Consider the following 17,446-nt stretch of genomic DNA (forward strand, 5'->3'; position numbering starts at 1 on the left):
AGAGGAGACAGAAGATGAAGAGGATTTTAGTATGTGCGAATTGGAAAAAGCAGTTAAAGAGATGAAAGAGGGGAAATCTGCGGGAATAGACGAGCTGACGGCGGAGATGATAAAGGCGGTGGGACCATTAGGAATGCAATGGTTGTACAGAGTGATGAGAGTGATTTAGAAGGAAAAGAAGATACCAGAAGACTGGAAAATGGGAATAATAGTGCCGATTTTTAAGAAAGGCAATAAGCAAAAATGCGAGAATTACAGGGGAATAACTTTGTTGTGCCATACACAAAAAATTTATGAAAAAATACTGTTGCAGAAAATTAGACCAGTACTGGAAGAAACAGGAAGAGAGGAGCAATGTGGTTTTAGGAAAGGTAGGTCAACGGTGGATGCTATTTTTGTGATGAGACAAGTGTTAGAAAAGAGGTGGGAATACGGAAAAGATACAATGGTAGCTTTTATAGACCTACAGAAGGCATATGATAAAGTACTGAGAGAAAGGATATGGGAGAGTATGAGAAAGAGAGGATTGCGTGAGGGAATAGTAGAAAGAATAAAGAACCTGTACAGCATATGTAAAAACAGGGTAAGAATTGAAGAAAAATATACGGAAACTTTTAAAACAGAGAGAGGAGTAAGGCAGGGAAGCATATTGTCACCCTTCCTTTTCAATATTATAATGGATGAAATTATTCTAGAAGTACAAGGAAACAGAGGAGCAGAAGAACTTACGACAATAGCATATGCGGATGACATAATGATATGGGAAAATAGGGAAGAAGAGTTAGAACGAGAGTTGAACAAATGGGCAAAAGTGGCGAAGAAATATGGTTTAGAGATGAACATACAAAAATGTAAAGTAATGAAAGTAAAGAGAAGGGATGGAAATGACAAAGAAGTGTTAGTTGAAGTAAAAGACTTGAAAAGGTGAAGGAATTCTGTTATTTAGGAAGTATCATAACAGATAGGGGCACAATAAGAGAAGAGATAGGAAACAGAATATGGAAGAGTGGAAAGTTTTTCAATATGGTGAAGAAGATTGTGTGGAGTTGGAACATTGGGAAAGAATCAAAAGTATTGATGTATAAATCTTATTTCCAACCAATTTTATTATATGGAGCAGAGACGTGGACGTGGACTAAAAATGATTTAAGCAGATTGCAAGCTGCAGAAATGAGATTTTTAAGAGGGATAGAGAAGACTACAAGAAGAGATAGAATAAGGAACGAAGTAACCAGAGAAAGTTTGAAGGTAGTTTCACTGCAAGAGACAATGGAAAGAAGAAGAATACAGTGGATGGGGCATGTGAAGAGGATGGGAGATAATAGAATGCCTAGAATAGCACTGGAGGAGGAAAGAGGAAGAAGACCAAGAGGAAGACCGAGATGAAGATGGGAGGACCAAGTGTGGAAAGACATACAGAGAAGGGGACTACAGAAAATACAGGTGGAGGAAGAGGAGACCTGGAATGACAGACAAAAGTGAAGGAGGCTGTGTACGACGACCCGTGATAACGGAAACGTCGGATGATGATGATGATGATGATGATGTCAAAAGGGTGTGTATACTATCTGATTTGAAGCAGAAATGTGTGTATTTTGCGAATCAGAATCAGTATTTATTGTTGCATAAACGTTTATAATTATATAGCATTGTTAAAGAAACAGGTAACATTGTCAGAATACAATGCAATAATATATATAAGAGGTCAAGCTAACATAACAAACTTGAAGTAATCTATGCTAAAATGCAACTTTAAAATTCAGAATCCATCAAATACTCATCAATACTATAATAGTTTTTTCCAACAAAAAATCTGTTAGTTTGTTTTTAAATGTTTTTGAATTGATGAAATGTTTATATTTAGAGGTAACTTATTGTACATTTTTTTTGCCATGTATGTTGGAGTTTTTTCTACAAGGCCCAGTCGATGTATGGGTTATTGAAAATTGGCTTTAAATCATGTATTATAATTGTGATCAAAGTTATCACCTGATATGCTTTCAAACGTAGAGTTTTCAGAATGTGTAAATGTGGAAGTGTTAAGATTTATCATTCTTTAAACAGAGGTTTGCAAGAAGTTCTAAATGATGTAAAAGTCATTAATCTTATAATTTTTTACTGGATCTTAAAATCTTTATCAAAGTCAGAAGATGATCCCCAAAATTCAATACCATATTGAATTATTGAAAAAAAACTAATAGTGTACTAAGAATATAATTTCAATGGTTGAAGAAGAGCAATATTTTACTGATATGCACTGAGAATAAAATATTCTAAAAAATAAAGAATTAAAAAATGCTGAAACTACTAAAAAACACACATGAGTGTCCTGTTTTGTCCTCCTTTATTCCATTTATCATGTTTAAAAATTATGGTCCTGACAAAGTCAAATGAAATGAGCTCCAAACTTACCCTGTTAAAGAACGACTCCAGTCTCTGCTTAAGTGGGGTAGTGTCTCCACCGCTGGAGTCCAGCAGGCTGGAGAACGTGCCGTGGAAGAGCCTGTACATGAGGTATGCCTGCTTCACCACAGCAAGACACACACTATCCTGCACCTCATCCCCATGGTAGGTCTTGCCTTCTACACTAGTTCTTGTGGGTACGTTCACAGTCTGTAACAGACACCAGTTGTTTTTCCCTTGGAATACTAGGAACCTTCCGGGAGGCTTCACTCAGGTAAAAATGCAGTGTTTTGCTCAATTAAAAAGGTTTATATTGACAACGGATAATTTCCAAGAACAACCATTGGTATGGACAGTTGGCATCGTTACAATTACAAAATAAAGAAACATGACATTTCAAGAGATATTTGCTATCTTCTGTAGGTCTGAATCCCTCGAGCGTAGCGTTTTTGACTGTACTGTAACGATGCCTATCACTCGAAGGGCTGGAAGAATTTCATTTGTCTGTCTGACCAAATGATATCTCAAGATATGATATCTCAAGTGATATCTCATCCTGGGAATCATTCGATGGACGGAACAAGTTCTTGATATCCGATCCTACGAAAGCAGCGGGTGGCTTGGAAATTCTTCGAAAGGAATGGGTTTTATTGAATTGTTTCCGAACGGGGGTTGGGAGAAGCAATCAATGGAAATTTAAGTGGGATATTACTGACGACCAGACGTGTGATTGTGGCGCAAACTCTCAGACAATGGAGCACATTGTAAACGACTGCCCTTTGCGACTGTTTTCTGGTGGTCTGGCTGGTCTAAGTGGTTTAGAGGATGGGTCTCTAAACTGGCTCAGTAATTTGGATTTAGCTTTGTGACGGGAGATCTTAATATTATTCTTAATTTATGACTCAAGAACTTTGTTCTTACGTACTTTTTAATAATTGTAATTTTTAATTAATTTATTTATGAATAGCTGCCTTTGTCCCCCATACGATATATATATATATATATATCTCAAGAACAAAATTTACATATGGACCTGAAATTTTGCATGAAGCTTCATTTCTAAAAGTTCAATGATACTGCATGTCACTCTATGGAATTTGGCTGAGCATTAGCGAATTTGTCTTATAGGTAACTATGATGGCAACAAAAGACCACAAAATAAATAAATTTGTAAAGAAACTGGGTACAATAATATAACATTTTAACATATATGTAATAGCAACACACGTCGCCTAACTACCTGTAAGGTATCTTGAGAAAGATTTTATCTGTAGACCAAATGTTGAATGAAACTTTATTTCTACGTAGACAAGAATAAGTTCTTTAAGAGTGCAAGTTCATCCATAAGATTTGGCTGAGCATCATTGAAGCCTACATTTAGTAGGTTGGCATAATATTCCTTTTAATAATTTCTGTACGACTTGTTCCGAAAGAGGATAGGAGAAATGGTGCCATAACTTCATTGAAAATTTGATATTGAAAAAACTGCTAAGTAAAACAGATATTTCATGAGGAACCTATAAAGATTGAGTAATCTAGGAGAGTAGGGAGGCTCAGTCCAGCGGATATGGTATATTGTTGAAAAATGTAAGAATTAGAAGTATCCCTGCTGTCTGTGCAAAAGGTTTTGAACAAATATTGCACTTAGCCTCTTTGCATTACACACAATTGCCATCTTTATATAGTCAATAGTCAATAGTCAAATATTCTTTATTCAAAAACATATAGTACATTTCTTACATTAGAATAGTGTCAAGTTTCAATAATATAAAATAAAGACTACATCCAAAACTAAATCTAAAAATCAATTGTTATTATTAAAAAATACCCTTTTCAAATTCCTCTATAGAGTACAAAGCTAAACCTGTCAAAAATGCTTTTAACTTTTTCTTAAATATATTACAATTGTCCTCTTTTTAAATTTCTTCTGGTAACTTTTTCAAAAATTTATTTCCTGCAAATGTTGTTTTTTTTTTAGAACTCCAGACGGTAACTTGGAAAATTAGACTCATTTTTGTGTCGTGTATTGTACGAGTGAATAAAATAATGTTGATCCCTTAGTGGGTTGTATCTTAGGAACATTATGCACTCATAAATAAATAGCCCATAAACGGTCAATATTTTTAATTCTTTGAACTTTTCTTTGACAGAATCATTAAAATTCAGATGTAACATGACTCTGACTGCTCTTTTTTGGACTTTCAATATTTCCGTGAGGTTTTCCATTTTTGTTGTTCCATATACACAAATGCCATAGGCTATGTGAGACTGGATATGAGAATAATAAATCAATTTTAAAGTTTCCAAACTACACAAATTTAACATCTTTCGAATTGCAAATAGGCCTGAATTTATTTTGTTTAAAACCAATTTAGTATGTTCATCCCATGACAAATTACTATCAACCAATAATCCTAGAAATTTTATCTGATCAACCCTCTCAATTACACTGTCATTAATTTCAATATTTAAATCTAAAATTTGATTAGATTGTTTTGTTTTAAAATTTATAAGCTTGGTTTTATCAGAATTTAGAGTTAAATTGTGGTTTTGAAAAAATTGTTCAATACAAGCCAATTCGATTGAGGTCAGTAACTCTATCTCTTCTACTGTCTCCTTCTATATAACACAACATAGAGATCTGGTATCTCCCCTCTTCTCTGATGTCACACCCTAGCACATACGCTCAAGCGTACACAAGAGTAAATAAATAAAAAACGTGATGATAAACACTACCTTGACAGAAAAGTTGGACATAAAAAAACTGTGTTTAATGGTAAAAAAAACACTTGAAATAGGAAATGTGTCATGGGCAAGTAAAACAAATACTAAACGTACGAATGATACAACACAAAAACAACACGAGAAAAGGGCTAGTACAAAAATTTATAATTACTGAACATCAGTGGTTTAAAAATCACATAAAGTAAGATAAACCAACATTGTAAAGAAAAGTTTACTTTCAAATGAAAACTAATCGAGAGTCAGGTCACTTTCTTAGCAATAGTAACCTGAATTAAGTAGAAACCAAATCAAATTATATAACTTAAAGAACTACTTTTTTTAAATTCCCACGATGACCCTGAGATCCAGAAGAAGAAATAGAAATAAAAAGTACAGCAAAATATCTCTGACCACTCTTCCCCCTAATCCTTGCCTCCACAATCTTTGTCTGTTTGTCACAAAACTGGTGTGCCTGACCATCTCATTTCGCCATCATGGTCTGATCTTATGGAGTTTATGTTTAATCACCAGTTACCTGCAGTGCCATGTTCATCTGTTTAATCTAAGTGCCACTGTGGTACTTTTTTTAAATTAAATAAATAAAAAATTCATTAAAATGCCTTTTATTTCTTTGTTTCACTCACTTTGCAAACTCCCTTTCAGAATTTTTAAGTCCTATAACTAAATACACAAAAACACTGAAAAAATTACACATGGACGAAAATAATGGTTCCAACTATTCTTGTTGACATACACTTAATTTGGTACTAACTAAAATCTAATGATCTATAAAATTCTTAACTGTAACTTTTAAACAATTATGATGGAGTTATTTAAAGTGGTTGGAGAGATCATAAAACAATTTAGGTCCGAAGTAAGATAAGCTCCTCCTCCTCATCTCGTAACTTAACTTTCAAAGAGTGAAGCGAGTGTGCAACAGCACGTTCTGTATTGAGCCTCCTGTTCAAATACTACGGCTCCACACGTGATAGAACCTCGTGAATAATACATATCTGCATCCTGCACAGAGTGTCTGAGAAACAAGCTTAGAAATCGCATTTAGTTCTAAAATGACCTTTGCACTACTTCTGAAGTGACAGGATATTCTGTATGGGTAATGTTGAGGGTAGGGACCGATTGTCATTTGATAACTGGCTGACACTCTCAAGATAACAGTTTATCAGAGAAATTGTCTCATCAATATTGCCAGGGTCATAGGGCAAGTGTAGTTGTGAGTCATCTGCATACAATTTTGTTTGTGTTTCTTCTCTCCATGGTGTTGAGTCTCAGTTATATGTTTATCCTCTTTCTTTTATATCAGTTAACTTTATCACATTGCTTTTTAGAGTTTCACAGCTGAAGGGACAAGAGCAGGCTGTGGTTCTGAAAGCCTTATATACGCACATACTATAAAGCCAAAAGTCCATAAGTAGTTTATCCTTTCAAATTACCCATAGTTGAGATAAATGTTAATCACAGGAATTATCAAATTACCTATAGTTGAGATAAATGTTAATCACAGGAATTAATTCACTATCATTTAAAAACAAAATACAAATAAAACAAGTCTTACAAGAATATACAAGGGTTGTCTAAAGAGTATCTGATGTTCAACAATTACTCCCATCTACGGCAGTGCTGTCTCTATGCTCTTCTGCTTCAACCAAGAATAGGTGTCAGTCATACTTTTAATAAGTAGGCTGTCAGTCAGTATATGTATTTCTCAAGCCTTTGACAGATTTTTTTCCCTAAAAAATTACAATTACAGAAGAAAATGTGCAAACACAGCTTAAATGATCCGGCAAGACATTCAGAAGGAAGCCCTGTGCCCGAGCTTGAAACTCAGAAGAACATGTACAAAGACAACTTAAATGATCCAGAAAGACATTCAGTAGGAAGCCCTGTGCCCGAATTTGTGATTCAACAATTTTAAAAATAGCCATAATTCAATTAAAAGCTATCCGCATTCTGGTTGGCTTTCATTAACGCGAACCCCCAAATACATTAAACGTGTGAAGTTAGCGGTCACAGTGGACAAGCACTTAACAGTGTACGAATTTGATGAAGATCTGGACATACAAATAAAAACAGTTGGTTCCAAATTCTGTCTGAGGATTTGAGCTTGAGATGAGTGGATGTAAAATTCGTCCCAAAATTACTCACCGAAGATCAAAAGGAGCAGCATTGTGAAGTCGCATAAGATCACTGGCCCTAACTGGACTGTTCCCAAAATTAAAATCTCCGCTCAAAGGATTCAGATTTCAAACAGTTGAAAGGGAGTACTTTGAATGAGACTAAGTTTGGCTAAGATCGGTAAGCTAGTTTCCCAGTAATATCAAAATATTGGATACTTTTCGGACAGTCCTAGGATACAGTCGGTGGCAGACATTCAAACTAACATTGATAACACTGACATATTGGCAACCAACCTACTGGCTAACACTTTAACTAACTGTGTACCTCAATTTACTTGGTCATTAATCACCCCAACTGATGTAACTAAGGTAGCTGCTAAATTGTCAAACTCTAAAACTTCCGACTTTTATGGTATATCTAATTATATTGTCAAGAACACAATAAAACACATCAGTTCACCATTAGCTTTCATCTTCAATCAATGCTTATTACATGGATATTTTCCTGATCTTCTAAAAATTTCCAAGGTATTGCCAGTCTACAAAAAAGGGGACAGATCTCTGCCCCAAAGCTATCGCCCAATTTCTATAGTCCCCATCTTATCAAAAGTTTTTGAATCTATAATGTATCATCAACTTAATCAACATTTTGAGTCCAATAATATAATCAGTAATAACCAACATGGCTTTCGTACCAATAAATCTACAACTTCTGCCGTTACAGAAATAGTCGTTAAAGCACTTCATGCTTTTGAACAAAAGGAGTCAGTTGCTTTAACACTCATTGATTTAAGTAAGGCGTTCGATTGCGTGAATCATGGCATCCTCCTCGACAAACTTAAGATCTATGGTATATCAGAAAATTCCATTAATATATTGCAGTCATATCTATCGAATAGAGTACAATATGTTTCTGTTCAAGCTCAGCAGTCTACCACTCTTTCTGTGGCCACAGGTGTACCACAGGGTTCAGTTTTAGGACCATTCTTATTCATCATTTTTATAAATGATCTGCCCTCTAATGTGTTGTCTAACATTGTTATTTATGCTGATGACACCACTCTTTTTTCATCTAATAAGCAGTTGAATACTCTGAAAGAAAACATGGATGCATCTCACAACTTGGCTTTAAATTGGTTCACTTCTAATAGACTGATATGTAATCAGGAGAAAACGCAAAATCTGCTTCTCAGCTTATCTGAAAATTATGAAGATCAATCTGTAAAATTGTTGGGTTTTCATCTTGACAGCAAGCTTAATTGGAAATCACACATTGACCATGTATGTAGAAAAATATCTAGAGTCTTGTATCTAATGTGGAAACTGAGGGATTTTGTTAGCTGTGAATATTTGAGAGTGGCATATTTTGCCTTTTTTCAATCACACATTTCCTATGGCATTGTTTTGTGGGGTCACTCCAATGCTGTGAATGATATTCTTCTCATTCAAAAAAAAGTAGTTAGAACCATCAGTAGAAGCAGCTCTCTAGAACATTGCAAACCACTTTTTATCAATCTCAAATTCATGACAGTTATTAACCTTTACATTTTTCATATACTAGTCTATACAAAATTACAAATTACAGATTTCAATACCAGACAAGATTTTCATCAACACAATACCAGGGGTAAAAACAAATTAGATCTCCCTCAGCACAGGCTAGTCAAAACCGGCAACTCTTTTAAATTCAATTGCATAACTTTTTATAATAAGCTGCCTGCATCTGCTACAATGACTCCTTTCAATATTTTTAAACTAAAGATAAGTAACTGGCTCATATGCAATCCATTCTACTCTTTAAAAGAATTTTTAGATTCTGACATAAATATCATTTTTTGATTAGTTTGATTTGTAGATTTCTGATTTTTCTATACTGTATTAGCTATAACGTAATTAACAAACCATGTGCACACTCTTCATAGATTATATTAAACCTGTTACTTGGTCATAAAATTAGTATAATTATAGTACAATATTGTAATAACTAATTTTGTTGTTGTAAATATCAGTGCTGTATATTTTGACGATGCCTATTTCATATTGTTGTGACCAATGGCTAATAAACTTCTTGATTCTTGATTCTTGATTCTTGATACTGTGATCAGACACCGTTGACACCACTCCCACCACACAGTCCCATCCCGGTAACTACAAGTATTCCACTTACCATGACCATGTAAAAGTTAACTTCCGGAGAGAAGTAATAATGTCTGGTCTTCTCTGAATGCAGGCTTTCACAGCACCGTTTCTTGCTGAATGTTCTGGAAAATACAGAACAATATAACGCATTGGTGGGGCCACATTTTCATCTAAATATTGTTTTGGGAAAATCTAAATGGAAAACGCATTTCATTTTAATCCTCTCCACATTATTGATGCCATAAAGGACTTTGGTTTCTTTAGTGCTGAAATTCCATCATAATTAACCATAACCATTTGCCGCCAACTAGTTGAAATTTCGTCTTGTGTGTACTGCCTCTGGGAAATGTGAGTTTATTTTAATGTTTTAACATTATTTGTATTGGTAAATCAAGTAATAGTTGTAATTGCAATTCACAATATTGTTTTGAAAATGGCTCTGATTATTGATTTCTGTTCTACTCTGTAGGGGAGCCATTTATTATATAGTATTTATTAAATGGCCCACGTGTGATGAAAGGAGTTTTTTTTATATTCTCATTCAAAAACACACTAGTTGGAATAATAGTATTTGTACAGTTTATAGAAGGTGTTAAATTTTAAACATTTCCTTCAACAAAAGTAGCATAACTATGGGGGGAAGATGAGGGAGCTGGAACATCCCCTCTCCTAAAAAAACCTAAAAATATAAATTATTTTATATCTGCAATCCAACTTGTATGAAATAAACAGTTGAATGCTTCACTCCAAATTATATCTATATAATTTATTCAAACAGATGTATCGAAATGTATTCCATACTCCTGGATTGTGGTGTGCTCTCCAATCAGATTCATGCCCCCAAATATATGTCTTAGTTACACCACTGCACCACCATTAATTTTGTTCTCACACACATCCTCAGTTTCTTTACTCACCCATTACAGTAACTGATTAATGTTTCAATTCTGTATTTGTTTAATCATTAGTGTATCAAGTTGAAAAATAAATCATCAGGATTTAAAGATTTGACTGATGAAACTGCTATAAAAAGATGTACCAATGCCATATTAGATAATTACATGGAATAACAAATCAAACAGATTATTCTATAATAAATAAGGTTCAAATCCCTATCCTATACAATATTGGGGCATATACCTTGGGTTGCAACTAATGTTAATCCATCACTCAAGTTCAAAACAAATTTTTATTGGGAAATACAGATTAAACATGGATAAAATTAAACCTCATTTACAAAGTTTATATTTTTTCACGTTAAAAATAAGTATCTTATAAGAATACACAATAACAAGAAGATATATAGGCTGTTATGTATATAGTACTCATTCTTACTTCGTGAACTGGATGATCGCTTCACTGAGACCAACATTTTTCATCTTATCATCCATTTTTACTTTAGGTGGAAAATAATACATTATCTTCTGCTCCTCCTGAAAAAATATAAATTATGTAGCAAGAAAACATTATCTAACTGACATTAAGTGTTTTGTTTTACTATTAATAAAATTAACCAACTTGTTAACTTTTTTACTGTTTCTTGTACTAAAATAATGTATTATATAGATGAAAATCACTTAAAACAATGTCAATTCCGATAGGTTTTAATGATTAAAAGCCTTTATAAATGAAATCATCACCAATATAAGATATATCATATTTTATGTATCAGCAAAATTCTAACTAGTTTGCTTGCCTTCTCGTACAAAATACGCATCATTTTTCCACTAATTTCAAGGTTTGAAAATGACATGATCAAACAAAATTTGAATGAAGGAATTCATATATTCGACCAATTCTTTTATTAGATATGCTGAGATATTATTGGACATGATGTGTGATAAATAGTACCCCTTCGCTTACACACATTTGAGTAAAACCAGCCAATAACTTTCAATTCTATCTGTTCATATGTGTGCATGTTATCTCAAACATGAACTGATCTGAAGACTTTAAATTTTGCATGAATTTTCATCTCTATGCAGGCAACACCGAGTTAAATGATGGCACACGTCACTCAATGGTATTTGGCTGCACATTAGAGAACATTTTTCTTATGACTAACAATGATGGCAATGAGAAAATAGTACAATAAATAAATTTGTCAACAAACTGAGTATACTCATATCGAAATTTTGAAATGTGACATATTAACACATTTATCCAACCCCTACATACGCAATATAATCTTTTGGTAAGTTAGTGTAAGAAAAGAAGTGACAATGGAGAGAACAATGGCAATGAATATGCAAAATATTGGCTCAAAATATTTTTATAAACAAAGAAATCTTTAAAAACTGGTCTCAGAAATGAGTGCATTGCCGATTATTTTGCAGTATTGATGAGAAATAATGATTATTGGTGGTGATCCAATCAAGCCATTTTTTAAATGCTATCAAACATGTCTACCGTGTGAAGTAATAATTATTACTACATGGCTCAAGAGTAATTTAAATACAATTTACTTATTTTATTCAATAAAAAAGAATCATTTCTTTTAAATATAAAAATGTAGCTTCTCTATATTAACATTTTTAAAGCCTAAAACTTAATTAATGCAATGTCACCATTCAAAATTTATTCAAATTAAAAACATGTTTGGAAATAAATTCAAAATTAAGATGACTTTTGTTATTGGCTAATGGTGACAAGAACAGTGACGTATATGCCTTTTTTGTTTCACAAGCAGTCATGTTTATCCTTGAAAAACAATAACATAAGTAAATGTAATTGTTTGTTGTAATTATATTTTAATTTGTAAATTATATTAATATTTATATATTAATTTCTAAGATTGAAAACTAGCCAAACCATATTTGTCTTTAAAATATCTCCTATGTTATTTGGTCCAACATTTTGCTTTCAGTCCTTTAAATGCTCATGAATATCGATGACCCCATATCATTTGATAATCATCATCCAATATGGGGCCAAATAATCATCTGTATTGGTGGCCGCTTATTATGATGCAACTCCATAACATTTAAATGATTATTTAAGATTCAAACCTTCCACCTGGTCATCAATCAGAATCTAGTTTACTAGTGTGTTTAAATTCTGGCTAATAACTAGAACCTACCTATGCCTAGTTGAATTGTCAAGCTTGTTTTTACCACTTTATTTTAATGTTTTGGTGTAGTATGTGAAGCACTAACTAGACTATTTATGAGTGAGGCTGAGAAAGTGGGGTTGAAGACGAATGATGCAAAAACTAAATATATGCACTTTAGAAGGAATCAAAATCAAAGAGGAGGACCCCTACAAATGTTTTCGAACAAGTGGAGAACTTTAAGTACCTTGGGGTCACAATATCAAATAAAAACACAGATGAACCAGAGATACAAAATAGGATCAACTCAGCAAATAGATGTGTATATGCGTGCAATAGGATACTTTCAACCAAATCTCTCTCTCACAAAACTAAAACTAGAATATACAAAACAATTATAATGTCCAGTGCTTTTGTACGGATCCGAAACGTGGAGGCTAAATAAGAAGGATGAGAAAAAGCTTCTAGTTTTCGAGAATAGAATTTTACGTAAAATTTATGGGCCATCATATGAACAAGGGGTATGGAGAAGAAAACATAATAGAGAAATCAGGGAGCTCTACAATAGTACGGATGTAATAGGAGAAATAAAGTGCAGAAGACTCTGTTGGGCAGGCCATGTTTTGAGAAGAGAAGAGGAATGCAAACTGAGGAGGGTAATGTACGGTAACCCAGAAGGAAGACGGCCCCGTGGGAGACCGAAAGTGAGATGGTGGAACCAGGTGAAGGCTGATATGGAGAAGATGGGCACTTCAGAGGAAGATGCAGAGGACCGTTCAAGATGGAGGAGCTTTGTTGATGCGGCTAAATATCACCTCCGATATAAATGGCCCTGGGAGTAAGAGTAAGAGTAAGTAAGAGTATGTGAAGCAATATATTGGAAGGCCGATTCTCTACAGTTTTTAAATCAATTCAAGATATTAAATCTATCAAAATATATTACAATGTAAAAGTTTTAAATTCAAACTTTTAAGACAAATAATACAGAAGTTGAAAATAAACAACAAATAATAAATAAATATCAAAAGAAGCTAAAATATAATTATTCTTTGGGTACTTTGGGATTATACCGACCACACTAGTATGAAGAACACAAAAATAGAAATTTATAGAAACAAACATGATAGAACGAAAAAACAACTCTTCAATTACAAAATTACAAACTTACAAGCATTTCCAGGTATTGTGATCGCTGTTATCTTATCTTTCTCGAGAATCCTGATTACGGCAGGCCGCGCGGCATCACGTGATTTGCACGGTACATAATTGCCTTTCCATTACAATTCAATTTATATTTCTGATTAGCCCCTCTAGAATTTGATATTTTACTGATAGGTACTATCTCGAGGGATGTTTTTCTTTCGTCGACATCAGCGCAGGGCAGCACCGAAGGTGCTGTCAATGCCCGCGCTGATGGCCGGAGGCACTCGCATTTTGGGTGGCGGAATGTGATCAAGAATAAAAACAAGTTTTTAGTGTTTTTTTAACCCTTTCAGTGCCAGACATTCTCCCTAGTGCGCGTAGAAGAAGAGCCAGGCTATAATTGCCAATTTTTCAGCAGTTTGCAAAAACTGTCACAGTTTTGTTATTTATTTATGAAAAATTGTTACTTTTTGTTTTGTTTTGCTCTAAAACAATGTGCTTTAAATTAATACTGGAAAATAAATTTACTACAACGTGCATTAAAAATATAAAACTAGAAAAACTTTTACTTACATAAAATTTTATGATGAATTTTTCAGTTTGGTGTAAATATAAGGCCAGTAAAAAAATCCTTATTCACTAAATTGAGTATGTATTTGAACCTCCACATACTTTTGAACACATACACAAAAAAGTTTTACATCTATCTTCAAAAATAAAGGTTTTATCATTGTTTTTAAAAAAATAACGCGTATTTGGATTTTTCGCACATCTTGCGGTACTTTGGGATTATACCGTCCACACCAGTATGAAGAACACAAAAATAAAAATTTTAAGAAATAAACATTATAGAACGAAAAAACAACTCTTTAATTACAAAATTACAAACTTACAACGATTATCAATTGTTAATGGGGTCAGATTCCGTTATATGCCCCCAACGCTTAAACGTTTTTTCAATGAACTTATAAAACGATGTAATTAAGTAACAGAACTAATATTCCATTTATCAACAAGCATTTCCAGGTATTGTGATCGGTATTATTGTCGCTGTTATCTTATCTTTCTCGAGAATCCCGATTACGGCAGGTCGCTTATCTTTCTCGAGAATCCCGATTACGGCACGTTATCTACTAGACCGCTCGACTTTGACCCTGTCTGAGGATGGGGAGGGGTTTGCGATAAGACAATTCCTGTTTTATATTGACGAAATATTGTTCTAAGCTAATCTAGTAATCAGTATAATCAAAATGTCAAATAACGATTCATGTTTGGGTGTGGTCGGTATAATCCCAAAGTACCCATCTTGCTAAACACTCTCCGTTTCACTATCACTCACAACAACATTACTATCGTCTTCTAACACTCTCCGTACAGTGTTTTCACTAAGAGGTGATGCAATACGCTTCGTTTTGTAAAAATTTTACAACAATAAACGAAACAACAAGTTAGCTCGCAATCGGCGAAACTGCGTAGTTGGTTAGTAAACAACAGACGACAGCTGACTCAGACTAGCGACGTTCACAGCCACTTGATTTTGTTTTATTTATAACACTAATGTAATGGAAATACATTCAACTGAATGTTTTCTATTAGTTTATATCTTATAAATACAATTATAACAACATTTGGATTGTTTAGATATTTTTTTGTATTTTTTACGAATATTTTTTAAAACACGTCCGTGTAGTCGGACGCTGGCTCTTCTTGCACATTTTATGTACGTCCGTGTAGTCGGACGTTGGCACTGAAAGGGTTAATAAAGAGTTTAGTTTGGTAAATGATTGTTTTTGTTGAATTTTTGTGTTTGGAGAAATGTAGAGGTAAAACACGGAAGTACAACAAAGCGATGCACCAGCTGAACGGGCGGCGAGACTGCAATCACGTTATCTACTAGACGCTCGACTTTGACCTCTGTCTGAGGATGGGGAGGGGTTTGCGATAAGACAATTCCTGTTTTATATTGACGAAATATTGTTCTACGCTAATCTAGTAATCAGTAGAAACGAAATGTGAAATAACGATTCATGTCTGGGTGTGGTCGGTATAATCCCAAAGTACCATTCTTTGTCCCCATCTATTATGTTATTGCGTAGGTATTACGTGATCTGAACTCCTATCATAATTAAAATGAAAACTAAACCATTTACCTTAAAAAACAAAATACTAGCAGTTAGTTGTAATTAAGAAATAATAGGTAATAAGAAACAATTAAGAAATATTAATTTTGGACTGAAGTATTTATTTAAATAGATGTTATAAAACAAACATTTTTATTTAGAAAACATTCTGCACCCAATGATGTAGTCTACCGCTTAAGTAATACCCACATTAAATCTCAAAATCAAAATTAGATGGTAAAACTCCCTTGCTCACACGTTCACTCAAGCATTTTGTAAAATGTAATTTCATGGCTAAAATTCAATACAACACCAGAAATGTAGCTTATTGATCATCATTGTAATTTGTTTAATCTAAAACAAATCAGAAAAAGAGGGAAGGAAAGTGTGTCTCTATAACCTAGTGTATGCCTAACCACCAACAGATGAACATAAACACTTGTATAATATAAAACTTAAATGTACATTTGTGTCCAAACCACATCAAAAATCAAAAACAAACATAATTATTTTCATATTTGTAAGCTTAGTACACCACAGTAATAGCTTCCTTGGTAATAATATATCAATAGGCCTAACGTAGTCCTGCATTTTCCCTGAAAAACATACAGGATATATTGTGTAGATTTTATTAAATAACTAACTATAATGTATATACAATTAAAAGTAAGTACACTTCAAAGTATGTTAACTTACTTCGCCCTCGTTTTTGCCAAAACATTCATTGTAGACGTAAAAGTGTTTCAACGACAACTCAGTTTGATCGGACATCATATCATTGTTTTGGTACCATCAATCAGCTAAATTAATTGGACACTAACATAAAATTGTAATTTTCTGTAAAATGTATACTTGCAATCTATTATGTCTTACTGTTTTTAAAAGAATAAACATTTTCTTACTAACCAACTCATTAATCAAACATGAAAGATAACCTACAAATTGACGTCGATCGTGTGTGACAACTAATAACGATACTAAGTAAAACGAAAAAAGCTATCCAGTATCCATCCTTCAAATTAACTCATTCATGTAGCCCGTACTACGATTGTTCATCAACACCACTGTTAAATTGTGCACTGGTGAAGTGTGACTAGTTACTTGAGCAGCTGAGCACAGACTTTGATTGTCCATATCCACGACAAACAATTTTAACATTCAAATTTGTAAGTATACTTTAATACGATAGCAAGTAACCATAATATATATATATATATATATATATATATATATATATATATATATATTATATATATATATATATATATATATATATATATATACATATATATATACAGGGTGATTCAAAACTAAACGGCAATCTCTCGAGAGATTATTCTATAGCTAAAAACAAGTAAAAAAGTTCATATAACCATATGCCCGGAAACGCTTCTTTAGCGAGTTACGCCTAGCGAAAGATTTACGCCCGGATTTCAGAACCCTTGGTGAAGTCAGGCCGTATAAAAATGGTAAAGGTAGTTACAAAGATACAAGTACGATTGTTTTTTATGTTTTTATATCTGACAAATTTATTAAAATTCGTCCCAGAGCTGTAAATGCAATACTTTCAGAGATATCTTACGTAAAACACAAGAATTGGTGCAAAGAAATAACACATTTTTGTGTTTAACGTAAGATTACTTCCATAAATGTTAAATAAAGGTCATTTTTTTCTTAAACATATTTGTAGAACATTTAATTCTGAAAAGATTCATGTGAATTACTTAGGAAAA

The 17,446-nt window shown here is 33.4% G+C and overlaps 1 protein-coding gene across 2 annotated transcripts in view; it reads right to left on the bottom strand.

Moving 5' to 3' along the window:
- The window catches only part of LOC124367347 (vacuolar fusion protein CCZ1 homolog), a 42,789-nt gene extending 26,090 nt beyond the window's left edge, over positions 1 to 16,699 (bottom strand). The window contains exons 1-4 of one of the 2 annotated variants that reach the window (XM_046824092.1): positions 16,410 to 16,699; positions 10,737 to 10,834; positions 9,430 to 9,523; positions 2,413 to 2,613 (exon numbers count right to left, since the gene is read on the bottom strand). In XM_046824092.1, coding sequence (XP_046680048.1) covers positions 2,413 to 2,613; positions 9,430 to 9,523; positions 10,737 to 10,834; positions 16,410 to 16,487 — 471 coding nt within the window. In that variant the 5' untranslated portion in view covers positions 16,488 to 16,699. The remainder of the gene's footprint in view (positions 1 to 2,412; positions 2,614 to 9,429; positions 9,524 to 10,736; positions 10,835 to 16,409) is intronic. The other variant, XM_046824093.1, reaches the window with a different exon arrangement.
- Between the last annotated feature and the right edge of the window lie 747 nt (positions 16,700 to 17,446).

Source organism: Homalodisca vitripennis, chromosome 8 (genome assembly GCF_021130785.1).
Source record: "Homalodisca vitripennis isolate AUS2020 chromosome 8, UT_GWSS_2.1, whole genome shotgun sequence".
Classification (NCBI taxonomy): Eukaryota; Metazoa; Arthropoda; class Insecta; order Hemiptera; family Cicadellidae; genus Homalodisca; species Homalodisca vitripennis.